Below are 15,086 nucleotides of genomic sequence, written 5' to 3' on the forward strand. Positions count from 1 at the left end.
GGGCTTGGGGTACCTGGCAGGGTTCTGCAGCTCCAGCATGCTCCACACCTCGGGGAAGTTTTAAGTGCAGCCATTTTAAGTGCAGTTCTCCCAGAGTGGGCTTGGTGAGAACACAGATGAGCTGTGACTGGGAGCCATTTAGGGCAACAGAGGCAGGTGCTGGCCCTGAGGCGAGAATCTAGGAGCTATGCTGGCCAAGTTCCCACAACGGGTCCTCTTGAGGGACTAGAGTGGGGGGAGAGCTGAACTCCCAGAGTCCCTGCAGAGGGAGGGTGCTGGGCAAGCTCAGGGTGTTCTCACCAAGCCCACTCTGCAGGCACAGTCCCTCAGAGTGGTCAGGGGAAGTGGCAGCTGCCATGGCAGACTGGAAGGGCAAACCTGTTTAACCCCGTATGCCTTGTGAACACCCCAGGTTGTATGAGCGAGGCCCTCTCCTGGGACCTCTGCTCCCAGCCAGCCTTAATGAGAAGTGTGACCAGGGAGGAGAGGGGCTCAGGACCCTCAGAAGGCCTGCCTGTCTGCTGGCTTTGGAGATAGTCACGGCCTCCTTTCTTATTTTGGGGCCGTGGAGGAATGACCCACAGGACCTGTGGCTTGGGTCTCTGGCAATGCAGTTGTTTATTCATTCTCTTAGCAAATCGAGCATCACTGGCTGTGGGCTGAGCTGGACTGAGGGTGGCCCTTCAGCTCTGTTGCTGTGGTTCCCTGCATTAAGCCTGGCCTCTGCTGCCACCAGATGTCAACTGCACACCCATCCTGAGACTGTCTCAGAAGCCAGTGATTCTGACTGACCCTCCTTTTGTCTGTTGGTCTGTCCTTCCCTCTCTTCATTTTCTCCTTCCCTCTCTTCCTTTTCTGCTTCCTCCCTCCTCCCCTCCCTCCTCCTCCCCATCCTCTTCCTCTCTTCCCTCCTCTATCCGTTTTTTCCTTCCCCTCCTTTCCCCTCCACCTCAAATTAAAGAAACACCTCTGGGCACAGAAGACTTGAGCCCTTCTCCTGCCCCAGACTCAGTGTGCTGCTGGGTGCTGCGCCTGTGTGATCTCTAGCAGGGTGCAGCAGTACAGACCGCCCCCATCCCCAATCCTGGGCCCAGGCTGCCAGCAGGACTAGCATGGACCCTGGTGCTGGAAGACCTGGAGCAGTGTCTTCTGAGGCTCCTTCCACTCTGGAGAGGATACTAGGGCTGTCCTTGCACAACCAGGCCCAGGGCTGGAGCTGGGGCTTCAGAGGTAGGACCTACACTGCCCTCCGCTCCTCCCACCCCCATCCTCCAGCCCCCACAGGACTCACAGGCAGCTCTGGCAAGGCAACTGCTGTTAGTTCCTTTGTCTGTTGTAAAATTCTATATGGTGGAAGTAGTCATCGTGCCATGATGCGATCTAGCTTCTGATTTCAGAAATGAGAAGATTGAAGCTCCTAAGGGGCCAGGAGCTACCCAAGATTGTGGTGGGATGGAGGCAAAGCCAGATCCAGAGTCCTCCTGCTGGCAGTGCCTGCTCTTGCTGTGCTCCCTTGCTGTACCCCTGGTGTCTATCCAGAGTGAACTTCCCACATACAAGCCCTGATGGGGTCCCTGGGCAGCTCTGCCCAGCCTTCCTCAAAGCCAGGGTGCCCAGCACCCTCCATCTGCAGGGACTCTGGGAGTTCAGCTCTCCCCCCACTCTAGTCCCTCAAGAGGACCCGTTGTGGGAACTTGGCCAGCATAGCTCCTAGATTCTCGCCTCAGGGCCAGCACCTGCCTCTGTTGCCCTAAATGGCTCCCAGTCACAGCTCATCTGTGTTCTCACCAAGCCCACTCTGGGAGAGCAGTGTTAGGGCAAGTCCAGGCCCTGGAGACAGGGTCAGTAATGGAAGTTACATGTCCTGTGCTCTGAGGCCATGGCCAGGCCTGGCCTCTCTGCCAGCATGGAGTCTGTGTCGTGTCCTGAGCCTGCTGTGGTTGTGGCAAGGTCATCGTCCAGGCTTGCTCTCTGGGCGCTTCTAGCCGCAGCATAGCAGTCTGTCGCTGGGGACGATGTCCTGCTCTCCTTGGTGCCCAGAGACCTGGACCACCCCAGCAAGGGCCGGGGCTTCTAGTGCCCAAGTGCTAGGATCTTACCTGGTATTTGTCTCCTTTTCCCTTCCTAGGTGGCTGGAGATGCTCATGGTCTATCCCCGGACCAACAAGCAAAACCAGAAGAAGAAACGGAAAGTGGAGCCTCCCACACCACAGGTAGGCAGTGGGTTTGCCAGGTGACATCACCTCATTGGAGCCAGGGCTTGGGAAGAAGTGAGGGCTCTCTGGAGGTTAGAGGGTGAGGACGCAGTCAGGCCAGGGCTGAGGCGGTCACCACCTCTGCACATCCTTGCTGTGGGCTGCGGTCTACAAGATCCTCACTGAGCCACGGGGGAACCACAACAGGGACAGGATGGCCTGCTAGTGTGCTCTGGGGCTGCCCAAGGGAAGTTTCCAGTGAGCCTACAGTACACAGCTGTGACCCCTCCCCTCGCTGTCCTACTGGCAGCTGGGGAGGGGCAGCACTGGCAGCCTGCAGCCACAGGCAAAAGGACTCTGCACCCACAGATGGCCCTGCAGGCAGCCAGATGGGGAGGAGAGTCCTGGAGTGGCATGGCCCCTAAGGAGCTCACAGGGGCCCTTGCTCCAACTCCCATGTGACCTGAGCAGGGCGTGGCTGGCTGGGGTGGTCCCTCAAGGCCCAGTCCTTCCCCACAGGCCATGATCCTCCTTCTCTCCCTGGCCAGTGTGCAAGGCTTAGGGCATAGATGGGTCCTACACCGCCTTACCACACTCCCCACGTTCCTGGGTCCATGACGGAATGAAGTAACCTTTTTGAGCCTCAGTTAATCAACTTGCAAAGCGGGCCTGTTGCTGCCTAATCGCCAAGATTGTTGTGAGCATGAGAGGAAGTTTTGGACCTATTATGGGTTCTCAGTAAATGTAATTCCTTTGCCTCTGTACCATATGCTGCTGTTCCCAAGTGCTTTGCCTTGTCCTGAGCCTCCTAGTCACCCTGAGAGGGAGCAGGGTGGGGATGGGAGTCCCTTGGGCATTACAAGGCCAGAGGCCCACAGAAGTTAAGAGAGCCAGCCCACAGGCTGCAGAGGTCAGGGGGCATGCACTAGCCTGGGTCCCTTTCTCCCCTTAGCCCCTTGGGCTGCCCTTGGATGTACCTGCCCTGGGCTGCTGTATTGGCCTGGGCCACTCTCAGCCCATGGTCATCCACCCTCCATTCTGGGGTTGGGGGTGGGGGACACCCAAGCCAACATTCGCTGGAAAGGAGATGTCGCTAGCAAGAAGCTAGCAAAAAATACAGAGTGGTTCCTGGGACTGAAAATGGAGCTTCCTGCTGGGGAACAGCAGTTGATACGTAAATCCCCCAAAGCTGCCCGGTTTGAGAGAAACAAAAAAATCACAGGCAGAATAACAGCGTTTAGGGTTGCGCTGCGTTTCCATGGTGATGCCTTGGAAACAGTACAGAAGCAGAGCTCCTGCCTTCAATAAGGTAACTCCAAGTACAGAGGCTACTGTCAGCCCAGGCCGGGGAACTTGCTTGCTCTCCCTCCCTCATGACACCCAACTCCCCAAAACAGCTACCCATGACCAAGCGTCAACTTTTTTGTTGGTAGAAGGAGCCACATGATCCCAGGGTGGGTAGGTTACCCGCTTCCCTGAGGGTCTCTTAGAGTCTGGAGCACAGGGTTCCTAGCCTGCACTCAGCCCCCTCCTGAGACAACCTTGTGGGGTCTCTCCTTTGTATTCCTTGGTCCCGAGAGCGTCCCATTTGAGGCTGCTTGTTTCCAGAAGCTTTGAACTTTAATCAGGGGCCATCTCTTTGTCAAGTCAGTCTTGTGGGGTGACGTGGGGACCCAGCAGCGGAGCAGCAGGGACCATGGTTGAGAGGGGGTCTTTGGGCAGGCCTCCCCTCTGCATGCAGCCTGATGCTAAAGGCATTCTCATGTCCTAGGGTGGGGCTGGGGGTAAACCTCACACCTGCAGAGCACCTGGAGAGGCAAAAGCCCGAGACTCTATACTTCTTTCTCCGTGGCCCAGTGTAGGTCTGGGAGAGTTTCACATTGAACCAGTGGAGGGCTTGAAGTGGTAGCTGTCCATTGTGCCCAATAAGAATCAGCTTCTGCCCTTGAGGAACTCGGGTGGGACCTTCTGGAAGGTTATGCTTCCAGAAGTTGGGGTCAAGAACCACACTGCGGGAATAGCAGACGGCCTTTCAGCTGAGGGCGGGAGTCTCAACAGAGTCTAGGGCTGGGAGAGGAGAAGGGCTTGGCCCTGACCAGTGTTTCCAAAGCCTGTGGCCTGAGAGGCATAGGCTCCAGGCAATAAAGGAGAAAGCCTGGTGCAGAAGGAAGTGATGACCCATGTAATTGTGAAGGGCTGGAAGGATGGAGATGGATGGGAAACCCAGAACTGTGTTTCCAGCCAGGTCTGCAGGCCCTGGGTCTCCACTCCTCTGGTGGAGCTGAAGGAGGCCCGCTGCTCCATCTCCCAGCCCACAAGGTTCTTCTGCTTTTCTCCGGTTTTCTTCTGAGTTCAGTGTGAGCCCAGCCAGCACCACCGGGCCCACATGTGTGTCTCCTTCTTTAAGAATCCTGTTTTTTACTGGGGTGTCTACTGCCACCACCACTCCAAGTTAGAATTCTTCCTTCCCGTTGGTTGCCGTGCTCCGTGTTCCTGCTAGGGAAGTGGGGAGCCTTCTGAAACCCCTGCAGAGAGAGGCCTTGCTTGGCAAGCAAGACTGTAGAGCAACTTTGTTTTGGGGAAGCGCTGCTGCCATGGTGGGCAGTTAGGGTGGTTCTGCATCCAGCACAGCTGCTGGTTTCCCATGGGTAAGCAGCCCAGGGTGCTGTGCTTGCTACAGGGACGTCAGGTGGTCTTGGGGTGGCATACCCTTGGGTCATTGGAGCCCTTGGGAAACTTCTCAGGAGAAACCTTCACTATTTGCTTCCGAGAAGCTGGCTTCTTCTGAGGGGAGCCTTCAGCCTGGGAGTCTGTCTGCTGGCAGCCCTAAGCTGAGTAGGTGGTCAGGTGTGCGTCCTGGGTCTGTGGGAACAGCCTCCCTGCCTTTATCCTGTCCGTGAGGCCTGGAATCCTTGCAAAAGTACCAACAGCTTTGGACCCAGAGCCCACCCAAGACAGTGCCCCACCAGTGGGTGAGACTGGGTGTATGGAGCCCAGCCAGGCTATTAATAAATAGTCTGGTGGTGATGCTGCATCTGCAAGTGTGCACACACACATGCATATAAAGAACCTGTGTCATCTGCAACCCTCTCCAAGGGCCTAAGCCAGAGAGGGACTAAGGTGGGTTTCTAAAAATGAGGTTTGGCCATCAGGATGGGAATGGGAGGTGGGCACTTGTATATCATGCTCTTATCTTTTGCAAGAGAGCTGAGATGTGCTTCACTTTTGGAGAGGGGCCAAAGCCATCCTGTTGGCAGCCCTCTGGGCAGGGTTGTTGGGGCCCAGGATGTGACCTGGCACTGCAGAGCAGCTGGGGATCACAGCCCTGCTGTTGTCTGGATTCTGTGTTTGCAGAGTCGAGTTAAGGTTCTCTGCCCAGGGACTGGACTCTGCATCTGCCCAAATGCCTGCCCCACAGACACTTCTCCCTCAGAGCCATACCACTTCCACAACCTGGAGAGATTGGGGATTGATACCTTTTCTATCTAGGCTACTGGCTTGTGCATGTGTGAGCTTGTGAGTGTGAGAGAGCGAGCATGTGCACATGAATGTGTATATGCATTTGTGAGTGTGTGCCTGTATGCACATTCAAGTAGGGTGTTTGGTGTCTTTGTGTGTTCTGTCTGCTATAATAAAATAACACAGACTGGTCAGCTTATAAATAATAGAAATTTTTCTCACCGCAGGCTGGTTAGTCCAAGATTAAAGTGCTAGTACTTTGGGTGTCTGGTGAGGCCCCCCTTGCTGGTCCTCACATGTTAGAAGGGGCAAGGCAGCTCTCTGAGGCCTCTTCTATGAAGGCACTAAACCCGTACATGAGGGCTCCACTCTCATGACCTAATCACCTCCTAAAGGCCCCACCTCCTGATACCATCACCTCGGGGGTTAGGATTTCAGCACATGAGTTGTGGGCCACGAGACACATACATTGAAACCATAGCATTTAGTTTACATCTGACAACTCTTTCCTTCACATAGCGTCTGGACACTCCATTTTAGCTTCTTAGGAGCAAAAAGCAGATGGTGGCTAAGGCCACAGGGCTGGCCCAGACTTGGGTACTGTGAACTTGTTCTTGCGTTCACCGTAAGGAGCTACAGATGATGCTGGACCCGTCTCGAGGGTGTGCTCTCTTTCCACACTCTATTCTGTCTCGCCTTATTCGAGTCTTGAATGTCTAGGAATGACAGACTCCACATCTACTACTGTGGTCTCACTGTTAATGCCTGACCCACTGTTATGGGGCACTATCTGAAGATTCCAGGCCCCTGACATTGTAGAGTTGGTCTTGGTGTTCCCTATAGCTGGGCAGCCAGAACATGTGACCCATCCTGAGCTGTGTGCTCCGGCATCTGCACAGACACCACTTTCTCCTCCTCCAGGAGCCTGGGCCTGCCAAGGTGGCTGTCACCAGCAGCAGCAGCAGCAGCAGCAACAGCAGCAGCAGCAGCAGCATCCCCAGTGCTGAGAAAGTCCCCACCACCAAGTCCACACTCTGGCAGGAAGAAATGAGGGCTAAGGACCAGCCAGATGGCAGCAACCTGAGTCCAGCTCAGAGTCCCAGCCAGAGCCAGCCTACTGCTGCCAGCTCCCTGCGGGAACCTGGGCTGGAGAGCAAAGAAGGTGAGCGGGGCCAGGCTGGCCTGTATGCACTGGAACGGCCCTTCCTCCCATCAGAGTTGGCACTGGGGATTCAGCCAAGGCCTGTAGCACCCAGTCACAAGCCCTGGACCTCCATTCCCTTTGTCCATCAGCTCTGTGGGGAGCACCTAGCCTGGTATGGACTGAGATTCCTGGGCTCCAGTCTTGGCCTTGCCCCTTCTAGCTCTTAAATCCCATCTTTAAAGGAGGAAGACAGCTCCTGTTTTCTCAGCCCCAGTTGCTTGTCAGGAGAATCAAAAACGTTTTGCAGCAGGGTCTGTAGATGGGAAGGCCTCTGTCACTGCACCATCATGTTTCTGTGTGCATCCTGCCCCAGGAAGCAGCAGTCAGTTTCATCCCTCACCATCCGCATCCTGCCTGGGCCCCTGGCAGAAGGAGGGGAAGGGGTGCTGGGGAGGCAGCAGTTGGCATCCTCGTGCCCTATCTTTTAGCACTTTGGAATTGCCTGAGCAGGAGCAGGGCTTCCATCTTTGCCTCTCTTGTTCCCAGGCTCCAGAGGGCTTTGTAAGACACAGGCTGGGTTTTCCCATCTGTATTTTGTCTAGATTGTTAAAAGTAAGTGAGCAGCTGGGGCCAGCCCAGCTCGCTCTGGCTGCATGTTTTACATGCACTCTGGGTAGAAGGTGTCTCAGTCTTCCTCTCAGGCCTATCCATGTCAAAAATCTGTTCACTCTGTCTCACTTCTGTAGAAGTCCCCTGCCCCTTCCCACCCCCAGAATGCACTAAAAGACTGAAGGGGCTGGGCATGGTGGCTCACGCCTGTAATCCCAGCACTTTGGGAGGCTGAGGCAAGTGGACCACCTGAGGTCGGGAGTTTGAGACCAGCCTGGCCAACATATTGAAATCCCATCTCTGCTAAAAATACAAAAATTAGCCAGGTGTGGTGGTGCATGCTTGTAGTCTTAGCTACTTGGGAGGCCGAGGCAGGAGAATCACTTGAGCCCAGGAGGCAGAGGTTACAGTGAGCCGAGATCGCACCACTGCACTCCAGTCTGGCGACAGAGCAAGATTCCGTCTCAAAAAAAAAAAAAAAAAAAAAAAAGACTGAAGGGTTTGTTGACTGTCAGCTTCCCCCTTGATGTTGGTAAGAAGCAGTTGGTGGTGGTTGTCTTGTGTCCTGAGGTACAGTTTTGCTCTTCCAGCCAAGCCCCCAGACCGAAAGTGCAGAGCCTGCCTGCCAGTCTGGCTGAGAGGCAGCCAGCTGCAGGGGAGAGATGGATGAGAGAAAAAAGCATGCACGGAATATTTCATTCCCATCCATGGTTCTTTCCATCTGACTGTGCCCTTGAGTGGGCTGTGCTGGATGTTAGAGATGGAAAGTAGGGAAGGCCCCTGCTTGGATCCTACATGGACTTTTAAAAAAAAGTCCTCAAAGCAAAGCTGCCATCATGCTGAGTGCGTCCCCTCCCTCCCACTGTCTTCCAGAGGAAAGCGCCATGAGTAGCGACCGCATGGACTGTGGCCGCAAAGTCCGGGTGGAGAGCGGCTACTTCTCCCTGGAGAAGACCAAACAGGACTTGAAGGCCGAGGAGCAGCAGCTGCCCCCGCCGCTCTCCCCTCCCAGCCCCAGCACCCCCAACCACAGGTACAGTTGCCCCGAGTCGCCCTCCCGGGAGCTCGGTGGTCCTCTTCCTTCCCCAGGTCCTCGACTCCCCCACCGAATGGTCTGCAGCATCTCCCTCGGCTCCCTGGATGTGGCCAGCCAGCCACCTGCCTACGTGGACTCTGGCAGCACTAGGGGGCGGGGGACAGAGAGACTGGGGAGCACCTTTGCCTTTAAAGCCAGCAGGCAATATGCCACCCTGGCCGACGTCCCTAAGGCCATCAGGATCAGCCACCGAGAAGCCTTCCAGGTGGAGAGAAGGCGGCTGGAGCGTAGAACTCGGGCCCGGAGCCCTGGCAGGGAGGAGGTGGCCCGTCTGTTTGGCAACGAGCGAAGGTAAGGAGCAGGTTGGAGGGCTGAACACCCAGGCCCACACACATGCACTTCCACCCACGCACATACACTCACACTGTTCCTCTCACGTACAGTCCCCAAGCCTCCCTTGTGGGGGGAGCGTGCTTTCTGTTCAGAGCATAGGGGGATTTTCCCTCTGGGCCCAGAACTGAGCTCTGGTAGCCAAAGGCAGAATTTCTGACCATCAGAGGTCGAGGCCAAGAATAGCAGTTTTCACATCTCTGCCTCCTAGGACTGGGGCCTTAAGGTTCCCTGGTGGGTTCTCAGCTGCCTGGTTCTTGTAGGGCTGGATATTATCCTCCTGGGCCATTTCTGTTCTCTGAAGTGGCGTGGAGGCAGGGAGACCCTAGAGCTACATGTGACAGAGGCGCTCCTCACCCTGTCGGTCCCAGGGTGGGCAAAGGGCATTGAGAGAGGTTCAGAGGCAGACAGTTGTGCCCAGGAAGATGGGGGCAGCACTGATTCATCTCTCAAGGACATGCTCCGTGGGGAGCTTCCTGCTCACCCAGGAAGCCTGAGGCAACCTGTGAAGCAGCCGAGCACCCAATAGCATTGCTTTTGCCCTCCAGGGGAGCATTGCTTTTTGCCCTCTTAAGACTTTGATTGGCCGGAGAGAGACAGAGTTTGGACATCCGGACCTAGGGCAGGGACCAAGGGGCATAGGTGCAGAACTTGACTGCTGCCTAAGAAGAGGCGGGCCCATGCCCTGCCCTGCCCTTCTTCTCCAGAGTTTCCTGGAGAACTAGAGAAAGAGCTGGATGCCATCTGAGGCCTCGAAGCCCAGATCCAGACCAAAGTGCCCAAGCACGCCTTCAATCAGGCTTGCACCCCTGCATCTATAAACTGAGGCTTTGCTTTGATAGCAGGGTTCCTCCGCCTGGTTTATGGATAGACTTCTGGAGGTCCATGATGACCTGCCCTCTCAATAAAACATTTTCACAGTATTCTTCCCAGAAGAGGGTTAAGGTTAGGCACTCTTCTGGGAAGAAAACCCGTAGTTTTCATTAGGTTCCCAAGGTTCACTGTCCAGAAAAGAGGTTCAAACCATAGTTCTGGAAGTCTTCTCAGAGTGTCCTCCCTTCCCCAATCACAACCTCGAGCTCAGAGTTAGAGACACTACTGGAAGGGACAGGTGAAGGCAGCCATGGGCTCCCGTGCTTCAAAGGGCAGGTGGAGGGAAATGTTTTTTACCTTCTGCCCCTTTTCTTCCGAACACCCAGCATTGCTGACAGCCCACCCACTCTTCCAAACGTCCCAGATGAAAAAGACCTGTGAGCCTGCAGGTTAGTCTCCAGGATAAGGAAGTGTCTCCCAGAGATGCTGCTCTTGAGAGGAAAATGACACGTTGACTTCCTAGGGAAAGGAAGGGCAACCAAGTGGTTGCCAGCCCCTGCCTAGTGCCCTGGGGTGCTCTGCTAAGCACTTGGCTGCCTTAACATTTCATAGTAGCCTGATGAGGACCTGTTACTACCACCCCCAGTTATAGACGTGAAAACTGAGGCTCGGGAGTAGGTGTCTTCTCACAGTGGATAGCTGGTGCAGATCCCAGTGGGGCCTTAGCCGGGAAGTCCCTGCTCCCATCCTGTGACCCAGGACTGACGCCAAGGGTGCTCTTTTAAGCAATTAAGAAAATATATAAGTAAAGGGTTTTGCTAGAGAGAGGAGGAGGCCAGTGGGTGGGCAGCGGAGGCTTCATGCTGGCTGGCAAGCAGGCTGTGTGTCGTGGTGGCTCCAGAGCAGGATCGGCCACGTCCTGGTTTAGCACCAGACCACAGAATTAGCATTCAGCACACCTGCTTGGCTTGGCTTCTTCTCGGAGAGACTCCTTTTGAACTCGTTCTTGTCTCCTGTCGCCTGGGACAGGTGCAGTCTCGGGGGCTTTGTACTCTGCATGCACTGCCACACGGATGGGTTTTCACCTGGTGCTGGCCCCACCCTCCTCTGCCAGTTCTGCATACTAATCCTGCAGCATCCCTTTCTCCTGACCCTGGTGACATCTGATTGGCTGCTGTCGCTTTCCGAGGCCTGCTCACTAGATCCCTAGTAGCCCACCCTGTGCTTGGTTGGATTCCTGTCCCCTGGTTGATTAGAGCAGAATCTCCAAATTGGCAAGAGATTGGCCACACCTGCCTGGAATGGCAGCCACAACAGCTGTGCCCAGGAGCCAGACTGCTGGGACTATGGGGTTGGTTTTTTGACAAGCCACAGTCATCTAGGCAGGCCTATCTGAACCTGACTGGCTCTGGGCTTCAATGTATCTGTTCCTCAGACTTCCAGAGTGTTTCTTGGATAGTCACCTCTGGCTGCTGAGTGGGGGAAGCTGTGGTCCTGGTTGGCCTGTTGGTAACTGGCAGCAAGGCCAGCTCCCCATGCAGCCCTAACCCCCCTACCCTCAGCACAGCACATAGTGTCCTGGGAACCCTGGAGCTGCAGGGTGCATGCCTCGTTTTCTCTGCTGACCAGTAAGGTGCTTGCTGTCCCACCTGCAGTGCTTCGAGGGCACCAAGTAATAACTTTCCGCCTCGCCCAGTAGATCAAGGCAGCTGGTGCCTGAGCCTGTGGTCTTACAGGATCTCCCCAGGCCCCCATGCAGTGCAACTGTAGCAAGTGCCTTTCCTCTTCTCCACCATGACTCCTCTGTCTGGATCCCCACAATACCACGGCATGCGATTTGCATGGGGTTCAAGCCCAGCAACTCGTCACTGCTTTCCTGGGGCTTTCTAGGCCCCAGTGTTGGGCAGAGGAGCCCTCATCCTGGAAGTGGCAGCACTGAAGCCTGTTGGTGAGCCTTGAATCTCACCAAGATCCCACCACAATGGCTCAAGTGTGGTGGACGCCTGGCCTGCACTTACCAAACTTTCCCTGGGTGCCCGGGAACTCCAGCAGCTTCCTTAGCTTCCTGCTCTCACAATGCCATGGCCTCTCCTGCTCCCCTACCCCAGCGCCTGCCTCTGCTGCCGGTTCTGGCAGGCTGGCCTGGCACAAGCTTCTTTCCTGAGGAGGACACTTTGTGTCTAAGCACAGGGAGGAAGCAGAGCTGAGGAAGACACTTTGTGTCTAAGCACAGGGAGGAAGCAGAGCCCGGGGCCCTCAGAGTCCAGCCCTGGGCCCTCTCTCCGAGGTGAAGACATCTTAGGCAGCTGGTTTTCCCCCGCCCTCCCTGAGAAGCACCTGGCCTCTTGGGGGAGGTGGGGTCTCAGGAATTGATCTAGTTTCCTCTCTTCTTTGTGGAGATAATTAGGCTTTCAGGCTTGGAAGCCCTTCACCCACTTCCTCTGGGTTCTTATCGTCTTGTCCAGAGCACTAGTGACACCCTCCCCGCCAGGTAACTTAGGTGTCCCTGGGAGAACAGGCCCAGCGCCGTGAGCTGAGCCTCAGCTGGCATGTCCCCCACCTCTGACTCCACCAGGGTGACTTCTTGCAGTTGGAGGACAATCATGGTCTCTCTCCCTCTTCAGTGATTACGTTGGGTTTTTGCCTCTTTAATTCTTTGTATAATTTTGGTTCACCATTATTTGATTTGAAAAAGCAGTGCTTTTCTGTGTATTCATTTCCCAGCCTTGTTTTCTTTCAGGTCTTGCCTCTGCGCTCTCCTGCTGTGCCGCTGGGTGGCGCTGCGCCTCCTCCACCCGCTTCGCCTGCATCTCAGCTCCGTCTCCGGCCGTAGACAGCCTGAGGAGGCCGCCAGCCCTCTCACATGAAATCAGCCTGCTTTGTTTTTGTTTTAATTTGGTCTTTGATTCCTTTTACTGTTGGCAGAAACAATGTTAATTCCTGGGCCTCTTTCTTGCTAAATTTTGGGGTGGGGGCTGCACGGTGATCATGAGGGATGCAATGAGAATGGAGGCCGCCCTCCGAGGTGGTGGTTGCCTTTTGATCATGTCTGTGGCTCAGGAGAGGCTGCTGGGTGCCAAGCTGTGTGAATGCCGAGTGGGTCAACACCACAGAGCCTGCGGGGCCTCCAGCGCGGGGGCGGAGGGCAGGGGCAAGCGCAGGCCTGGTGGGAGGGAGGGCCGTGGAGGGGCGCAGGCGGAGCTGGGGTTGGCTGAGCACGTGTCTAGACAACCTCAGTGCTGTGCAAGCCTGAGCGAAATCAGGCCCAGGCCAGGCCGGGCATGGGAGGAGTCGGCTCACTGCCACCTCACAACTCACCTCACCGCCACCTCAGGGCCTCGTGTCTTCTCTTGCAGGAGGTCCCAGGTGATTGAAAAGTTTGAGGCCTTGGACATTGAGAAGGCAGAGCACATGGAGACCAATGCAGTGGGGCCCTCGCCATCCAGCGACACACGCCAGGGCCGCAGCGAGAAGAGGGCGTTCCCTAGGAAGCGGGTGAGTTCCTGGGGCCAGGCAGCACCTCAGGGGTGGCTCAGGGGCGGGTCAGCATGTACCCCATGCGCCGAGTCCCCTCCACACAGGCCTGGGTTGTGCTCCTGCCAGGCTTCTGCTCTCCGACTGCCTCCTCTGCATAGTGACCTTCTCGAGGGCAGGCCTGTCTCCTGCAGCTTCATATCAGAGCCTTCTCCATCTCTGCTGAAGGATATTCTCACACATTTTAGATCCCAGATTTAATTAGGATCACTCTCTTCCTCTCTGAGGCAGCCTAGCAACAAGGCTGAATGTCATACCTTTCTAACTCTTTCTTTCAGTACAGCTGCACCCCTTGTTTCTCCACTCAGCCCAAGGTAGACTCGGCTTCTGAAATCTTTCTGGGCACCCGCCTGCTGCTTTTGTAGCCGGCCAACTCCAAGCTCATCTTCTCCTGGCTTCTCTCTTGTTCCCAAGGTGCCTAGTGCCCACTGCCTGGCCCATGGCTTGCCACCTGCCGCCACAGAGCCCAGGGCTCTTCCTTCTGTGGCTCAGAGAAGCTGGGGGATGGGGTGGGGCCAGGAAAGTGACAGTGACTGGGAATCCAAAAGAAAAGGCTGCTCAATCAACGAGGACATCTCAGGAACCGGGTCCTGGCCTGGCCCTGCCGCGGACTTGCTGTGGGGGCTAGGCAGATCACTGCCCCTCGCCAGGAGCAAGGCCCTGGCGGCTCTTGGAGGGGTGGACGGCACCAGCTCGTCCCTCACCTGCCCGTGTTGCCCTGGGCTGCGCTGACTGGCGGCTGCTCTCTGCCACAGGACTTCACCAATGAAGCCCCCCCAGCTCCTCTCCCAGACGCCTCGGCTTCCCCCCTGTCTCCACACCGAAGAGCCAAGTCACTGGACAGGAGGTCCACGGAGCCCTCCGTGACGGTGAGCCCAGGCGCCGTGTCCTCCGGAGGCCGTGCTCCTCTGCTTCTGTCACTCTGAGGCACTGTCTGTTTCTGTCTATGCGTCCACGCCAGCTGTCCCTCTGTGCACAGGCCCTCGTGTCCGTGAGCACCCCCACCCACCAACCCACAGGCCGTCGAACGCAGATTCTGTGTTTCTTCCCTTTTCTGGTCCCAGCAGAACCAAGAGCTCCATGGCATCCTGAGCTCTGGGAGGAGGCCCTGCGGAGGAGGCCACCTTGGCCAGGCAGACTCCCGACTCTAGGAGGCAGGGCTGTAGTGGGGACCCTCTGCTCCTCTGGCGTTGGGCATTGCTTTTCGTGGCACTTCGGAGGCAGAGGCTACGTCTTACTGGAGCTTGTCTCGTTCTCTGCGTCATGCCTCAAGTGGAAGAGCAGACCTTGCACTGGGTCCTCCATAGGCCTCAGAGCTGTGACAACAGAGGTGTGGAAGGAGTGGTCAGGGTACAGGAGCAAGGCCAGCTCAGCATGCTGACCCAGCTCCTTCCCGTTCTGTCTTCAGCCTCCAGGGGAGCCTGGAGCCTGCTCACTGCCTCTTGTCTCCTTGCTGCCTGCCCCAGGGCTTGGGGGCTCCCAACCACAGATTGATGTGTAACATGGAGTGTAAAGAGGAGTAAGGTTTGGGTTTCTCCTTCAGTCTGGGTTTTGCTTCAGGTGTCTCAAACAAAACCCCTTATTTCTCTGTTAACTTATCTGGGAGTTCCTGTCCCCAGCAGAAAGCACCAGCAGGGAACCCACCTGCATAGGCCTTGCCATCGGGGTCAGATTGCAGGCTTGACTTCAATGGCACAACCATGATATGGAGGTTACAAGTTTTTGTTAAAGATCCGCAAGCTAGGCCAAGCGCGGTGGCTCACGCCTGTAATCCTAGCACTTTGGGAGGCCAAGGCAGTCAGATCACAAGGTCAGGAGATCGAGACCATCCTGGCCAACGTGGTGTAACCCTGTCTCCACTAAAAATACAAAAATTAGCTGGGCATGGTGTCGTGTGCCTGTAGTC

At 56.0% G+C, this 15,086-nt stretch overlaps 1 protein-coding gene across 3 annotated transcripts in view; it reads left to right on the top strand.

The window, feature by feature from the left end:
- MPRIP (myosin phosphatase Rho interacting protein) overlaps positions 1 to 15,086 on the top strand; it is a 150,475-nt gene that overhangs the window by 87,079 nt on the left and 48,310 nt on the right. For 2 of the 3 annotated variants that reach the window (XM_010370933.2, XM_030922514.1), the window contains exons 5-9: positions 2,129 to 2,213; positions 6,576 to 6,816; positions 8,281 to 8,440; positions 13,003 to 13,141; positions 13,936 to 14,049. In XM_010370933.2, coding sequence (XP_010369235.2) covers positions 2,129 to 2,213; positions 6,576 to 6,816; positions 8,281 to 8,440; positions 13,003 to 13,141; positions 13,936 to 14,049 — 739 coding nt within the window. Of the gene's footprint in view, positions 1 to 2,128; positions 2,214 to 6,575; positions 6,817 to 8,280; positions 8,795 to 13,002; positions 13,142 to 13,935; positions 14,050 to 15,086 lie in introns of all 3 variants that reach the window. The other variant, XM_030922515.1, reaches the window with a different exon arrangement.

Source organism: Rhinopithecus roxellana, chromosome 19 (assembly GCF_007565055.1).
Source record: "Rhinopithecus roxellana isolate Shanxi Qingling chromosome 19, ASM756505v1, whole genome shotgun sequence".
In the NCBI taxonomy this organism is placed as follows: Eukaryota; Metazoa; Chordata; class Mammalia; order Primates; family Cercopithecidae; genus Rhinopithecus; species Rhinopithecus roxellana.